We start from the raw sequence: 17,083 nt of genomic DNA, 5'->3' as shown, positions 1-17,083 counted from the left end.
ATGGTATTTTTCTGCATAATGTATTTATATTTTTTTATTTTATTATAAAACGATTTTTCGGTTCAATTACGGTCGAACCAATTGAACCTATAAACTAGTAAACCAATAGTTAAAGCGGTTCGATGACCAATTCGATTTTCAGAACCTTGTTTTCAACTCCCATGTGTAAAAATGGTACTTTACTCTAAATTAAAATACTATATTTATATAAATGTTTTTATTTAAAGACAAAATAAAATCTTATTAAAAAAATGTGTTATAATTTAACTAAATTAATTAACATAACAATAAATATAAATATTCTAAGCATCTTTCTAATTATATAAAAATATTCTTACAAAAATACCCAAGAGAAACAGCCGAAGCGAGCTGAGCTGTAAGACTGAGACATGATTTACGCGCAGAGCAACTACGGTGTTCGCTCAACCCTGGTGTACCGAAACACAATCTCTGACTCTTGACTCTTCCCTCCGTAACACGTAACGTGTACGTTTTACCGGCTCACCAGGTCACCAACCCCCCTATTATGCTATAAATATCCCCATTTCCCAATTCCCACTTTTGTATCAACTAATTAACCCGCTGAAGCTGGAAGCTGAAATTCTGAAAATCAATCTGCGTCTAGAACCTTCTTGTGATTCGTGCTGTGTATGGCAGTTAGATTATTGTCAGGGCATGAGGTATCAGATCTGTGTCTTGGGAAGCCAGCACTCAGGTCCCTTTCTATCACCGACACCTTAGCTGACGCACTCTCCGCCCTAAAGAGGATCGACGACACCTTCGTCTCCGTCTGGAACTGCAACCACTCCCTCGTCAGGTCGCACTTCCCTTCTCCTCCAACTCAAGAAGGATGTAAAGCCAAGGAGGACGATTGCAGGTGTGTTGGTAGGCTTTGCATGCTCGACATCATCTGTTACCTTTGCAAGCCGGAAAACCTCTCGGCTCCCGCCGCCGCGCTTCGTTCCCCAATTTCCCTTCTTATCACCGACCATTCCGCTCTCGTCAGCCATCTCGAGCCCAATGCTAGGTAATCTTCCGAATTTCTCTCATTTCCATTTCGATTTCTGTTACGTTCTTTTCTGTTAGGTCAAATTTGGGAATTCGTTGGTTGTTTTGAGCAGGCACCGCGGCGCATATGTGGCTCTGTGGAACTGTCAATTATTATTATTATTATTATTATTATTATTATTATTATTATTATTATTATTATTTTGGGTTTTGGTTTGACTTGGTCCGAAAAAATCTATGGCTGCATATTCTTCTGCGATGTGAAAGTAACTCTGCTTTTTTGGACCTTTGGCTTTTTGCTATCATGTACGAATCTGCTTTACAAAAAGCAGAAAGAAAAAACCCAAAGAAAAAAAAATAGAAGAAGAAGCAGATCTAAGATAGATTGGTCAAAATTATATTTTATAAAATATGAAAAATTAGCGGATCCTTATTGCCCTGCTTAGAGACATGAAAAAAACGTTGTTAGTTGGCGTCTCAATCAATTGATTAAACAATAATTGATTTCTTTATTATTATATACTACTTGCCGAGAACATAGTAGTAGTAGTAGTAGTATTAAAAAATTAGTAGCTAAATCCACTTTCAGCAGATCTAAGATAGATTGGTCAAAATTATATTTTATAAAATATGAAGAATTGATTTAAGTTTTTGTGCATTGACTAAATGTGATTTAATTGTTGTTATGCAGCTTATTGGATGCTATAGATGCTATGCATGAGGGAGCACAGAACCTGGTGATACCAATTAAAAGCAGTATCAGCTCAAGGAGAAAGTCCGTTGAATCTTTGGACTCCATTTTCCATAATAACAACCGCTCCTACTGCTGGGTCACCCAAGAGGATGTGATCCGCTACCTCCTCAATGCAATTGCAGCGTTTTCGCCTACGCCGGCTAGCCCAATCAACACTCTAAACGTTATTGACGATCAAAACCTCTTTGCCGTCAACTATGATGACCCTGCATCGTCTGCTTTAAACCTCCTATCGTTGTCCCTAATCCACCAAAGCTCTGTTGCGATCGTTGATCCGGAAGGCAAATTCGTCGGGGAAATCTCACCGTTCATGCTCAATTCTTGCGACGAAGCTGTTGCGCTGGCGCTGGCCACGCTCTCAGCTGGGGACTTGATGGCCTATATTGATTGTGGTGGACCTCCGGAAGACCTTGTGCAGATTGTGAAGGAGAGGCTGGAAGAGCAGAATCTTGGTGCGGCTTTGGAGCTGCTTGGAGATGAAGGGGGGCTTTCATCTTGGTCATCGTTTTGTTCAAGTTCATCAGAGGATGATGCATCTTCCGGGAAGAATTGGAAGCTTGGAGGGTACTCGGCGAGGGTAGTGAGGAGGTCAGAGGCCATTGTTTGCTACCCGTGGAGCTCTCTGGTGGCTGTGATGATTCAGGCACTTTCACATAGGGTCAGCTATGTGTGGGTTGTGGAAGATGATGGAACCTTGACTGGGATTGTTACCTTTGAGGGCATGTTGAAAGTTTTCAGAGAACACCTCAAGTCTATGTGCTAACACACCAAGATGATGGGAAACAAATAAAATAAAATAAAAAACACTTTAAAATCATTTGTAATTTTGTATAGACCAGCCCATGCTTTGTGTTTTGTTAAAAAAAAAAAGCAAGATAACTCGGTTTGTAGCTGTGTAATCACAGTCGTTTTTGGTTCGTGAATAGAAAACAAAACGGCTCTTTTTCGTATTCTATTACTTGCATGTGCTTGGGAGTTGGGACTACGTCTTTCTTTTTATTCTTCTGGGAATATTTTTGGAGGGATTGAATTTGGGTTCACTATAAGTTTGATATTTTAATTCTCTTAATTTATTATTTTTTTAAGGGATATATATGATATATGTTGCTTTTGAATTTTAATATGGAGGCATACTGGTGCTAGACGCTGATATGGGGAGGAGAGGTGCTTGACATTGGGGTGGTGTCAGGGAAAATATAACTCGGACCGTGCGACTGGGAAGACGCAACTACCTTCACCCATGTGTCGTTGGCTAGGTGCTCTCTAAAGACGGTGTCCATTTAACACAATCAATCCCCTCTATAAAAGAGAGTACTATAAATTTTATAATGTTAAACAAAAAAAATATTCTATAATTTTTCTAATATTACCCGTACTCTTTAATTTAGTATTATTTTGGCTTATAAATTTTCATTATTTATGGCTCTATTATTATTTATAATTAATTTTTTATTTATTTTGTCCTTTTTTGCAGGATCATAGTTTATATTATATAAAATTTTGATAATAAACGTAGTATATAATAATTACAATTACAAAAATTTTACAAAGTAAAAATAAATTAATATAAAACAAAGATAGAGTACATTAAAGAATAATACACTTTCAAAAGAACTCTATCATCCATTTCTATCACTCACTAAAACAAAAATAAAAACTTTACCAGCAATTATTTTTTTCCAACCCAAAAATACAGATCCCACACACTGAAAAAGAAGGGCTAATTTTTGTATATTGGTTAAATATATGTGTAATACATTGTTATTGGAAAATTAGGTGTTTTTTTTATATGGTGTTTTATTCAAATCGGACGGTCCGATTTGTTCGATAAAAAAAATAAACTACAAATCGGAGGGTCCGATTTGCTTGAAGAAGAAAATAAACACCAAATCGGAGGGTCCGATATGTATTTTTTATTTTTTTTAATTTGTTAAAATGAAAGTCGGACGGTTCGATTTCAACATTAAAATTTTTTTATTTTCGAAATTACAAATCGGACCGTCCGATTAGTTTTGTTTTCTTTTTTTTTCTTTTTTAAATCAAAACGGATCATCCGATTAGAATTTTTAACTTTTTTTTTTCAAACTCAAAACGGAGGGTCCGATTTCTGCTAATACCATATATATATAAAACATCTCTCTTCTCCACATTGTTGTATTGCTACATTCTCTTCTCCATATAAAAAATCAAAAGCGGAAAATGAAGAAGAGAAGTCGAAAAAGATGAACAAATTTGGATCTGGTCGACTATCTACGGTTCGGGAACTTCACTACTATATATATATACACACAACTCGGACCATGCGACTACTAGAACCTATTTCTCTAACGAACAAAATGGACCATCCGATTTGTTCCATGAGAATTCGCAGGGTCCGATTTCGATTATGTGAGTTTCATCTCCTCCAAACAAAACGGACCATTCGATTTGTATATAAATTTTTGGAAACAAAGAACTTAGAGGGTCCGATTTCTCCACACCAACTCTGATAAAAAAGCTGTCCCACAAAAGCGGGAAAGTGACTTTGCTGATTTTTTGGCTAACGGAAAATGTTAGTTGACCAAAAATATTGGTTTCTTAGTATATGGTTGATTCAACTGCACTATAAAGTATAAACACAAGAAAAATATTGATTATCTAATATTTTTTCTTAAAAAATATTCAAACTCAGTATTGATTGGCTAATAAAAAATAAGTTTAAACGTGTTATCAATCTATATAAATCTTCGTCGCTTTTTGTTCATATTCTTTAAGACTATTGCAAAAGAAAAAATCAAAAGAAATGAATACTATTTTTTTTGAAAGAAAATCAACACAACAAATAGAGCATAAAGCCAAGAAGCAATAGCTCAAATGGCATAGTCTTCCCATATTTAATTAAGAGGTTACGGGTTCGAGTCTCTATATCTTCAGTAAAAAAAAAAACAAGTGGAGCATAAAAGATAACAATACAAAAAAAACTAACAAATTAATAAAAATTAAGCAAAGCAAATAATAAGTAGAGCATAAAAGATAACAATACAAAAAAAAAAACTAATAAATTATGAAAATTAAGCAAAGCAAATAAAAGCAGACATAGATATTACTTTGTCATCTTTGGCATTGCCATTAATAACAAAAGGGGTTTGTATCTAACCACTCTTTATAGTTCAGAAAGGACATGTTGATTATCTTCTCAACTCTTTTTTTTTTTGTTCTGGAAAATTCTACGGTTTTGTTCCAATCATATATTTCAAATGATCGCACAAAAACTCATAATCCATCTCTTGCACTCCTCTTTTCTATTTAAGATCTCAGTCCAACTTTGGAAGTGCTCCTTTATCGTATCCGGACAAGTCCATTGCAAATAAACATATGACAACCAAGCACACTATACCTGCCAAGAAAAACTATAGCCAAAAAACAAGTGGTGGCCATATTCAACGCCATTGTTACATAAAACACATAAAACATCTTCTTGGTGAATGACTCCAAACCGACTCAATCTCTCTTTCGTATTGACCCTGTCAGTCAGGATAAACCAGGCAAACAATTCCACTCTAGGTGGAACAAGACCTTTTCAAATTGTTCTAGTAAAGTTGTAGTTTGATATATCCTCCGGGACTATTTCCACCTGCAACATTTGCACAAATGAGTTAGTAGAAAAAATTTCTTATTTATTATATTTTCAAACAACTCTATCCTCTCTTCCATATGCAAGTTTGACTAGCCTGAAAGTTTGGTGAAGCTCGTTTACTAGATCCAACTCCTATTGGAATAGGTCTTTCCTCTACTGGAAGTTTCATATCCAAGCTAACACATCCCAAAACCCACAATCCCCTATCACTGATCCTGTTTGGTTCGAAATTGAGAAGAGTCTTGGAAAGCGATCTTTCAAATAACCTCCATGAATCCAGACATTCTCCCAAAACCGAGTTTGTCTCCCGTCCCCCACCTCCATGGACAACCCAGGAATCATATTCTGCGTTATTTCTTGATTCTTGAACTGTAATTGACAGGTAATTTTTGTGAGGATAGAAGCTCATTTGGATTCAGGTTGTTACAGGAGCAGACCACCTTCTTCCATAACGGACACTCTTCTTTAGAGAATCGCTACCACCACTTAAATAGAAGAGCTGTGTTTCGTATCATAGCATCCCCAACTCCCAATCCGCCTAACTTTTTAGAAGCATGTACCACTTCCCACTTAACCAAAGTCATACCATTCCTTCCATCCCCTTCACTCCATAAAAATCTCCTCTGCAAGGTAATTAGTTTCTCTGCAATAGCCTTTGACATCTTATACAAGTTCAGATAATAAACCGGAAGGCTATTCGACACCGATTTGATAAGCACCAATTTACCGGCTTTATTGAGTACCTTGGCCTTCCAGAGGCTAAGTTTCTCCTCCACTTTGTCTATTACTAGCTTCCACGTCTTAACTAACCTTGGGTTTGCTCCTAACAAGATGCCCAAATATTTAACCGGAAGAGTGGCTTGCTTACCGCCCAACACACTGCACATACGTTGTACCAATTGCTCATCACAGTTAATAGGAATCAAGCTTGATTTATCTAAGTTAATACTTAAACCTGACATTAACTCAAATCAACGAAGCAACCTCCTATAATTCTTGATCGTCTCTTCCTCAGGAGGACAGAATAAAATAGTATCATTTACAAACTGAAAATGCGATAACTTAATACGATATTTTCCAACCAACAACAGCGGTACTGTTTCTCACAGTCTCTCCAATTATCCTATGTACGACATGAATAATAAGTACAAACAAAAATAGAGACAAAATATCACTTTGTCGCAGACCCTTTCCATCTTGAACGGCAAACCATTTACTATTTAAATATACTCCCAACGTCTTTGAATTCCAATTTCCAAAAAAAGTGTGTGACCAGGCCAAGTGATAATCAGGGCTTTGGCAAACTGCTTGCAAATTCGATTATTACTTATTAGCTTATACTTTCTACGAATTTAATTTTGATTTTGACGTGCTATCCGTAGTTTTATACGTACGCATATATAATTATATAATATTATATTAGTAAAAATAATTATATTTTATATTAATTATATAAATAATTATTTAAAAAATAAATATAATTATACAATTATATGAATGATGACTTAAAAAAATAAATATAATTACACAATAAAATAAAATATTTTACACGGTTAATCAAAATTAAATTCTACTCTTGAAATGTCAGATTCAATTTAACTACGCGGTATTACCTGAATGAAGAAGGTTCACGGTAGCTGGGATTATCAAATTTGATATGACCCTTTTGGGAAATGCCTTTCACGTTGATTATGCCTATCTCAAATTTTGATAAAAAATACGTACTAACTAATAACATTTTATTAGTGAAAATGACTTGTTCGACTTTTGTGCTCTACTTGTTGACAAGTTGGTTATGGTTAGAATTATCAGGAAGTCAATCCAAAGATTTGGATCTTAGATTTAGGGACTAGAGAAGAAATATTGACAAATTAGGGGACAATTCTGCCGACCAGGATCTACAAATTATTCTAATAAATATTCTGACTAAACTAGACATTATTATAATTAATGAATTTGATCTCTGATAGTTGGCAGGCTAAACTGAAATTGACCGAGAGTGACAATAAGATAATTAAAAATACTATGTGATCCGTAACCAAAAAATTCGGAGATAAATACTAATGCAGATGATCTAAGAAACACATGACAAAAACTCTACTGAACAAAGCTTTCCCATCTATAGTTTGATAATTTTGGAGATAATAAACTGACTTGAGCGTTCGATTTTTTTTGTAGGTTCTTCACATTGCTCGGACAAAAGAGGAATCCGTAGTGCAGCACAAAGGAGGAGGGCGTCATTGGTGCTCTTCTCATTGTGGACAAACTACATTTTGGAGTCTAATTTCAGACTGAAATATTATGTATACACAAAAAATCAGTTATCAAATTAATTATTATGTGTTTATATATAAATATATATGTTATTTAATTTCTTTTTAATATGTATTCTTTATTACAATATGTATTTTATATCGATAGTTGATTTAGTAACGAGAAATGATGCAAAATTTTATTAAACATCTAAACTCTAGAATTTAATTCCATTTTACCTAATAAGCCACCCCAGCACCTTGCACATCATGCAATTTATGTGCCTCTCACTATTTTGTTGTACTTCCTAGTTTTTTTTTTCCCTCGTATTTTTTCTTTTTGGGCATGTCCTTGACACTATTTCTAAACTCTTTGCCATGCCAATAATATGACAACCTGGGTCAGGAATAAGCCCAGCCCATTTATCAGGAAGAAGCCCATTCTATTCATCAAGAAAAGGATCGGCCAAAAGTGGTCAGGCCTATGCGAGAGTGGCAATTACTTTTGTCTCTTGAATTCTCTAAGCTATTAAGATTAGGGTTATATGTATACCAAAAAAATAAGATTAGGTTATATATTTTTATTTTAGCATTTCTTAGTTTTAAAATTTTATAAAGAAAAATATGGGATGAAAATAAAAAATAAAATTTTATTTTAAAAATACAAATCATATACACTTTAAATCTTGTAAATATTATTTTAAAAATCTTAAGAAAATAAAAAGAACCAGATAAAGTTTGCTACTTTGCCTCTCCTTCGAAACAATAGCACACCATAAAGGGGACACCACCGAAAATAAGACAACACAAATTAATGAAATTATAATAATAGAACGAGACAAAATGAAATATAAAGAAAGAAGGGAAAAAAAGACAAAGCAGCTCCTGTAGGGCCTTATCCAAAAGGAGTTCATTTTTCATTACATACAGTGTAATAACTACTAGCGTTAAAAAATAAAGTTGGGTTGGTTTAGTAGTTAGTTAATTTATTTATTAATATATTTAAATAAATGTATATAATAATTTATTAGTTAATAACACACTCTTAAATAAAATTTTAATTTATAACGAATTAGTCTTTGACTTATCTGACGAACAATACCGTACAAAACCAAAAACTACTAACATTTAAAAAGGTGTAGTCATGAGTTGGACACCACCTATTTTATTTTAAGTCATATTTTTAATTCTCAATGACCTAATCTATCTTTGCAAATATGAACCCACCACCTAAGATATTTTTATTCCATGTCCTTGTACGGTGATTAATAAGTCCCAAGTCCCACCATACGCCAAACCCTTTTGCTTTGCCTTTAATAACCCTTCTATTTTCCTTATTCTTGAGGAATAATACTATTGTGTTGTAGTTTTTAGTTGATTTAAAATTTTAATGTGAGGAAGATTTTAAGAATTAAGCAAAAATATATGAAAGAAAAGCTGTAGTACTATTTGACCTATTAAATAAGGTCAATTATAGTATACTGATATAAATTCATACAGAGAATACAAATATTCATTTTAAGTCATACAAATTATTATTTAATAATACTAGTGTCACAATATACATGTGTAGTTATTTTTAACTACAAAAATTTAATCTGTACAAAATAAATCTTTACAGTAGTGCTTCCCAATAAATAATCATCCTTTAATTTGACACTTAGCACGGACAATAACTTAAGGTAATTAAAGTTTAAACAAATCTTTGCTTCTAACGATATCAATGAAGTCACGTCAAAAAGGGTAAAACTATAGTTTATAACACTTTAATCAATGGTCATCTTTACAAATCATTAGTTGTATATGCTAATAAATTGATAATAATTTTGGTGTCTAAGCTAAATTGACAATATATGAAACCATAGTGGATATTGACACTCGAATTAATAATATTGTTTTCAATTTAAGAGATCTTATTTTTAATATAAACTATATATATGTATAATAAGATTTTGTGAACTCTTATATCGGTTGAAAAAGAGAATTATACATTTTTTCATATATTTTTGTATAATATGTCTATTTTACACATTTAAAAAAAGAATTATACATTTAATCTGATATGAACAGGTAAAAGTCGGTTACGAATTATAGCTCGACAACGTTCCATTTACAGCTATAACCGAATATTACTATTAAATCAGCATTCATGTTCTTCTTATAACGTCGGATACATGGAATTAATACTCGGACGTTACATAAAAACGGTCAGCTACGACCAACCAGATATAAGGAGAAGAGCAGAGGCCAAAGAGGTAATCTATCTTTTCTAAGAAGCTTATACACAAAAATTCTCTTATTGACTTGAGCGTCGGAGGTCCTTTGCAAGTACCACCACCTCGGTTCCATCTGCCGTGTTTCGTGTCCCTATCACAAGAAGTTTGCCGACCTTTGTAGAGAAACGAGCCATACCTCGGTATCAACAGGTCAGAATATTTGGCGCTAGAAGGAGGGCCGATTTGAGATATCATCTGGAATAAGCACCAAATTCCTTATGGCTGATACTCCTCCTCCTACCCCATCCGAGCTCCTGAGGATGGTGACCGAGTTTCAACAAGCAAACCAACGGATGGCGGAGGACAATCAGCGCATGCAAAATCAAATCGCGCAACTGGAACATGCTCGTCTGGAGCATAATAACAATAACCACGAACAACACGGGAATGATGAACGGCAATCGCTACCAACTCATGTCTCTGATACACCTCAACACAGAAACGACGAGGAGCAACAGAATGAAGAGGCCCAACCTGAAGATGAGGGAGAAAACCCCGACAACTCTGTAGGACCGTTCACAGCTGAGATAATGAACTTCCAGCTACCCAGACAGTTCACTTTGCCGACCACACTAACCCCATACGACGGCCTGGGAGATCCAAAACAACATGTTAAAAAATTCCGATCAATCATGATTGTTAACGGTGCTTCTGATCCTATTTTATGCCGATGTTTTCCTTCTTTTTTAGATGGTCCTGCACTTGAATGGTTTTGTTCTTTGCCTGCAGATTCTATATCACGTTTTCAGGAACTAGCCAAACAGTTCGAGGACCATTTTGCAGCTTCGGCGATATATCTCCACGACTCTGACTACCTAACGACCATCAAGCAGGGTCCACAGGAAAGTCTAAAGGATTATATAACTCGGTTCACTAAGGTCGCCATGAGTATTCCGGATCTCCATCCCGAAGTACACCTTCACGCCATTAAAAGCGGCCTACGTCCAGGAAAATTCCAGGAGACCATCGCGGTGGCTAAGCCGAAAACTTTAGCTGAGTTCCGTGAAAAAGCCAAGGGACAAATAGACATCGAAGAACTCCGCCAAGCACGGAAGTCAGAAAAGTCGGCCACTAAAGACGACGAAAGAGCTCGGGATTCCAAGAAGAGTTTCAAATCGGTCCCTCGTTACGAATCATATACCCAATTTAATACCAAGAGGGATGATATCATTAAGGAAATACTGAATTCAAAGTTGATTAAACCTCCCCGCAAGGCAGGAAATTACCTCGAGCCCAAAAATGTCGACAGATCAAAATACTGCACCTTTCATCAGAAGCATGGTCACACAACTGATGAGTGTGTAATCGCCAAAGATCTCCTAGAACGGTTGGCACGACAAGGCCATCTTGATAAATTCATTACAGGTCATATGCAGAAAAGAACGGCATCCAACTCAGAGCAACCCCCAACAGGTCAACCATCAAAGGAAAAGGACAAAGCCCCGACTCAACCACGGGGAGTAATTAATTGTATTTCAGGAGGCTATGCCGGTGGGGGAAGTACCAGCTCAGCCAGGAAAAGAACTTTCCGAGCCATGTTAATGGTCGGAGATACTGACCATAGTTCGACACCAATCCCAGACATTCCAAAGCTGACCTTTCGCCCCACCGACTTTAATTCCAGACACACAAATTGCGACGACCCCGTGGTCATCTCTATCCAACTGGGGGACCTTATTGTTCGGAAAGCATTGCTTGATCCAGGGAGTAGTGCTGATGTACTTTTTTTTGCAACATTTCAAAAAATGAAATTGAGCACTAACATTTTGCAGCCATATTCGGGAGACTTGGTCGGATTCTCAAGAGAGCGAGTACCCGTCCTGGGGTCTGCATGGTTGCAGACTACACTAGGCGAACAGCCACTATCCAGAACACAGGATATACAGTACCTTGTCGTAGATTGCTTTAGCCCTTATAATGTTATCTTAGGGAGACCTTTTTTAAACAGATTTGCTGCTATTGTTTCTACATATCACTTCTGTGTCAAGTTCCCTGTGCAGGATAACATTGTTGAAACCATACATGGCGACTTGCAAGAAGCTCGACAATGCTACAACATAAGTTTGAAACCCATCAGAAGAAACACTGAAGCTCGGATTAACTCAATACAATCCGAACAACCAATCTTGACGGAATTAGACCCAAGGGCCGACTTTCAGGAACGTCCCATGCCTAATGAAGATCTTCAAAAGGTCACCTTAACCGACGATCCATCAAAGTTCACATTCATCGGAACTTCAATGGACGACGAGGCCAGAGTTCAGATAACTAATTTCTTGCACGCGAACTCCGACCTTTTCACATGGACTTCCGGAGACATGCCGGGGATCAGTCCGTCGGTAATCACACACAAGTTAGCTGTTAGTCCGGCAGCCCGACCAATTTCCCAAAAAAAGCGAAACCTCGGCGCCGAGAAGCGATCAGCCTCCATGACAGAAGTCAACAAACTCCTTGAAGCAAAATTCATCCGCGAAATCAGATTCACCACGTGGTTGGCCAATGTCGTCATGGTAAAAAAGAATAACGGTAAATGGCACATGTGCGTCGACTTTACTGATTTAAATAAAGCATGTCCAAAGGATGCTTATCCTTTACCTTGCATAGACACATTAGTAGATAACTCCTGTGGTTATGATACTTTAAGTTTCATAGATGCATATTCTGGTTATAATCAGATCCTTATGCATCCATCAGACCAAGAAAAAATAGCTTTCATAACTGAATATGGAAACTATTGCTATAATGTTATGCCTTTCGGTTTAAAGAATGCAGGGGCAACATACCAAAGACTGATGAACATAATTTTTGAGCAACAAATAGGCAGAAATATCGAGGTATATGTCGACGACATGGTCGCCAAGACAAAGGTCGGCCAATCCCACATTCAAGACCTTGAAGAAATATTTGCTCAAATCAGAAGGTATAACATGCGATTAAACCCCGAGAAGTGTGCCTTCGGGGTAAAAGGTGGAAAGTTCCTCGGATTTATTCTGACAAGTCGGGGAATTGAAGCAAATCCAGAGAAATGCCAAGCAATACTTGATATGAGCAGCCCAAAGACAACAAAGGATGTTCAGAGGTTAACAGGCAGATTAGTGGCTTTATCAAGATTTTTACCATGCTTGGCCTTCAAGTCTTTCAACTTTTTCCAATGTTTAAAGAAAAGTGCGAAGAGCTTTTCCTGGGATGAGAAATGTGAAGAAGCATTTTTGAGCTTGAAACATTTCTTATCCAAACCACCTATTTTGCAAAAACCAAAGCTCGGCGACCTGTTATACCTATATTTGCCCGTCACCGAGATGACCATTAGTTCTGCCCTTGTTACAGAAAACAGCAAAGACCAGCAGCCGATATATTTCGTGAGCAAGACACTACAGAATGCGGAGCTTAGATATCCAAAACTTGAAAAGCTCGTCCTTGCACTCATATTCTCAGCAAGACGACTCCGACCTTATTTTCAGAGTCATACAGTCATCGTCCGAACAGAGCATCCACTTCGACAGATACTCTCCAAGCCCGAATTAGCAGGGCGACTGACTAAATGGTCTATTGAACTCTCCGAGTTCGACATACAATTCCAACCTAGGGGATCTATTAAATCACAATGCCTGGCTGATTTTGTGGCAGAATTTACTAGCACTTCATCCGATGAAAGAAGTCGGCTCTGGACACTATTTGTAGATGGAGCTTCAAACCCTCAAGGGGCAGGAGCAGGAGTACTGCTAGAAAGCTCGGATGGTATAATCCTCGAACACTCTCTCAGATTTTCATTCAAAGCAAGCAATAACCAAGCAGAGTATGAGGCCCTCATAGCTGGGCTCAGGTTAGCCACTGATTTAAACATTAGTGATTTAAAGGTTTACTGTGATTCATTATTAATCGTGCAACAAGTAAATCAAACTTTCCAAACAAAAGATCCCACTCTTTCAAAGTATTTGCATATTGTTCAGACGTTGTTAAACAAATTTTCTAAAATACAAATTGCCCATATTCCTAGAGAACAAAATCATAGGGCAGATGTCTTATCAAAATTAGCAACAACGCAAGCACACACTGCTACACTTTTACAATCAACCTTAGACAAACCGAGCATTGAATCAGCCAAAATTTTAAACACCTTGAGTAAAGATAGTTGGCAACAACCTTACATTCAATACCTCCGCAACGGCTCTGTTCCGGAGGAAATTGAAGACAAAGGTAAATTCAGAAGACAAGCTTCTTTTTTCACCTTGATAAATAACACTTTGTATAGGCGAGGTTACTCTCGACCATTGTTAAAATGTCTGGATAGGTCAGAAGCCGACCTTCTCTTAGCCGAGGCTCACGAAGGAATCTGTGGCATACACTGTGGAGCTCGGAGCTTAGCACAGAAAGCCCTCCGAGCAGGATTTTATTGGCCGACAATATGGGAGGACAGTAGGCATAAAGTCAGAACCTGCGACAATTGTCAGAAGCACTCGCCGATCATTAATATGCCTGCTGAACATCTCCATCACTCAGTGGTAAGTTGGCCATTCAATCGATGGAGAATAGATATACTCGGCCCTTCCCCACTGCTCCGAGACAGGTAAAATTTTTAGTAGTTGCAGTCGATTACTTTTCTAAATGGATTGAGGCGCAGCCGCTTGCAAAAATCACCTCATCACAAATGATAAGTTTTGTGTGGAAACATATAATTTGTAGATTTGGTATACCTGGCCATATCGTAACCGATAATGGTCGACAGTTCACTGATAGCACTTTCAAGGAATTTTTACAGAATTTAAAAATAAAGCAACACTTCTCTTCTGTGGAACATCCGCAATCCAACGGCCTGGCAGAAGCAGCAAATAAGGTCATCCTGCAAGCATTAAAGAAAAAGCTTGACAACACAAAAGGCTTATGGGCCGAACTTATCCCTGAGGTTTTATGGGCATACAACACAACAATCCACTCAACGACCAAGGAAACTCCCTTCAGGCTGGTTTACGGATCCGAAGCAATGATTCCAATGGAGGTATCTCAAGAATCTATACGAACGTTAGCCGAAGATCACGAGCAAGCTCGACAAGCAGAGCTTGACCTAATTGAAGAAATTAGGGAAACAGCAGCTATTCGGCACAGAGCCTTACAACAACAAGTGGGCCGACGATATTCTCGAAAGGTAATCCCAAGATCGTTCAACAGCGGGGACTTAGTACTTCGGAAGACTGAGCAAGCTCGCCGACCTCCTTCTCATGGGAAGCTTGCTGCAGCCTGGGACGGCCCGTACCGAGTATCCGAGGTACTAGGCCGAGGGGCATATAAGTTGGAACAGCTAAATGGCACGCCAATTCCCAACACATGGAACATCAACTCTTTGAAACAATATTACAGTTAACAATAAGAAGCATACCAGTACTCTTTTTCCCACCTTGAGAATTTTTCTCCCAAAAAGGGTTTTTTGCTCATAGGGGGTTTTAATGAGGCTGGTTCACCTGAAGTACACTTGTACAGGTATCATTATAAATAACATTCATTCTGTTTTACATATTTTATGCCATGACCCCCACAAAAAACACCAAAAAGGGGAACTACTCTAAATTCTTCAGATGCAATATTCCTATAAAAAGGAATTACTAGTAACACGATAAGTCGCATTATCATAATACGGATGCGCAAATATTACAGTCATCAAGCCTTAACACGGCTACATCAAAAAACTGATTAGGAAAACAACGAAACCTAATCTACCAGTTTATAATACTGAATCACACAAATCAAAACATGGAAACATATCCAGCAGAAACATTTTTTCGCTAACAGAACCAAAAAATAAACTCCTGAAGAATTAGTCGGCGAGATTATCATCTCCCTCCTCAACAACTTCCTCGTCATCCACAATCTTACCACCTTGGATTACTTTACCAGGGTCCATGGCACCGAATTCTCCGTCAGGAACAAGGAACTTCGCCTGATTAACAGCTCGCTCGAAGCCTTCTGCAAAGGCATCTAAAATATCACCTTGCTTGTTTTCTTCAAAATTCTTCATCTTCACAGATAACTCGGTCAATTGATCATTTACGGTTGACAGATCATTTTCCTTTTCTTTCAATAGTGCAGAAATTCTTTCATGACACTCCTTTTCAACTTTAAGTTCGGTCTCGACCTCGGATAACCTTTTCTTCAAATCCTTAATACTCGCCTCACTCAGCACCAATTGCTCCCTTAACTCAGCAATCTTCGAAGCCTCAGATAATTCCTTCTTGTGTTTTTTCTCCTGACTACGACCAATACTGGCCAACCGAAATCCTAAGACCTGAAAACATAAAGCTAAAATCATATTAGAAGAAAGCACAGAGAGAAACACACAAGCCATAATATATTTCAGAAGAATACTACCTGCAGATACTGATCAACACCTAGGTCCCCAACCTCTCCGACCCGACCTATATCTGCCCTAGACTGCACAATTTCATCCGCAACAACACTAAAGGGAAATTTTCTGTTCCATACCGAGGAATTCTCCTCCTCCTCCCCAAACAAGTGTAATTTCTCTTGCCTTAAAGTAAAATTTGGCAAATCATCAAGTTGCAATTTCTCATCTTCAACCTGCACCTCATTCTCGACGACTGCATCCGATTTTCTTTTCTTGAAAACAATACCCTTCTTCTTCGGTAAGGGCTGATCAACCTCAGCCCCACCATCTGCTTTCTCGGCATTTGATGAGGATCCCTCAAAGTTTTTGCTTTTGAATCGGGATCTCAAACTAGAGGCAGTCACTCCGGGGAAGTTACCAGCTGAAACATTAGTAAGAAAACTAATTAGTAAAACTAAGCAGTTAAAAACAATTTTGAGGAAAGATAACCTCCAAATTCTCTCACCAAAATATTCTAGTACAACCGATTTATTTTCTTCCCAAGGAAGAAGGTCAGACACAGATATCAACCCACCCTTGTCAACCATTTCAATAAAAAAAGAGATTATACACTCATTCCGACTATTGATAAGTTCAGGACCCAGGATATGCTGTGGGTGGCAACACCAATAAAGCGAAAATTTTTCCCCCAAATGTTCGTCAAGGTAAAACGGGAACTCTTCATTTACTGATTTAACTTTCAAAAATATTTCTTTAAAATCCTTGAATGACGATTTATAAAGTTTGAAGATAGAAAATCCAAGGGTACTGTTTAAGTTAATCCATAAACCTTTCCATACC

General features: G+C 37.3%; 1 protein-coding gene across 1 annotated transcript; it reads left to right on the top strand.

Annotated features, from left to right (window-relative positions):
• The first annotated feature begins 366 nt into the window (after positions 1 to 366).
• On the top strand, positions 367 to 2,715 carry LOC112782467 (CBS domain-containing protein CBSX5). The gene is made up of 2 exons (XM_025824857.2): positions 367 to 1,027; positions 1,700 to 2,715. Exons 1-2 carry the CDS (start codon positions 651 to 653, stop codon positions 2,523 to 2,525), a joined length of 1,203 nt encoding a protein of 400 aa, XP_025680642.1. The 5' UTR covers positions 367 to 650; the 3' UTR covers positions 2,526 to 2,715.
• Positions 2,716 to 17,083: the final 14,368 nt, after the last annotated feature.

The sequence above is a fragment of the Arachis hypogaea genome, chromosome 20 (assembly GCF_003086295.3).
Source record: "Arachis hypogaea cultivar Tifrunner chromosome 20, arahy.Tifrunner.gnm2.J5K5, whole genome shotgun sequence".
NCBI lineage: Eukaryota > Viridiplantae > Streptophyta > Magnoliopsida > Fabales > Fabaceae > Arachis > Arachis hypogaea.
Note: the sequence above shows the minus strand (reverse complement) of the source record. Positions and strands in the feature narration are given on the sequence as shown.

Coding starts and splice junctions, on each gene's coding strand:
- LOC112782467 (XM_025824857.2), top strand. CDS start 651: ATGGCAGTTAGATTATTGTCAGGGCATGAGGTATCAGATCTGTGTCTT. Junction 1,028..1,699: donor CATCTCGAGCCCAATGCTAG/GTAATCTTCCGA, acceptor GTTGTTATGCAG/CTTATTGGATGCTATAGATG.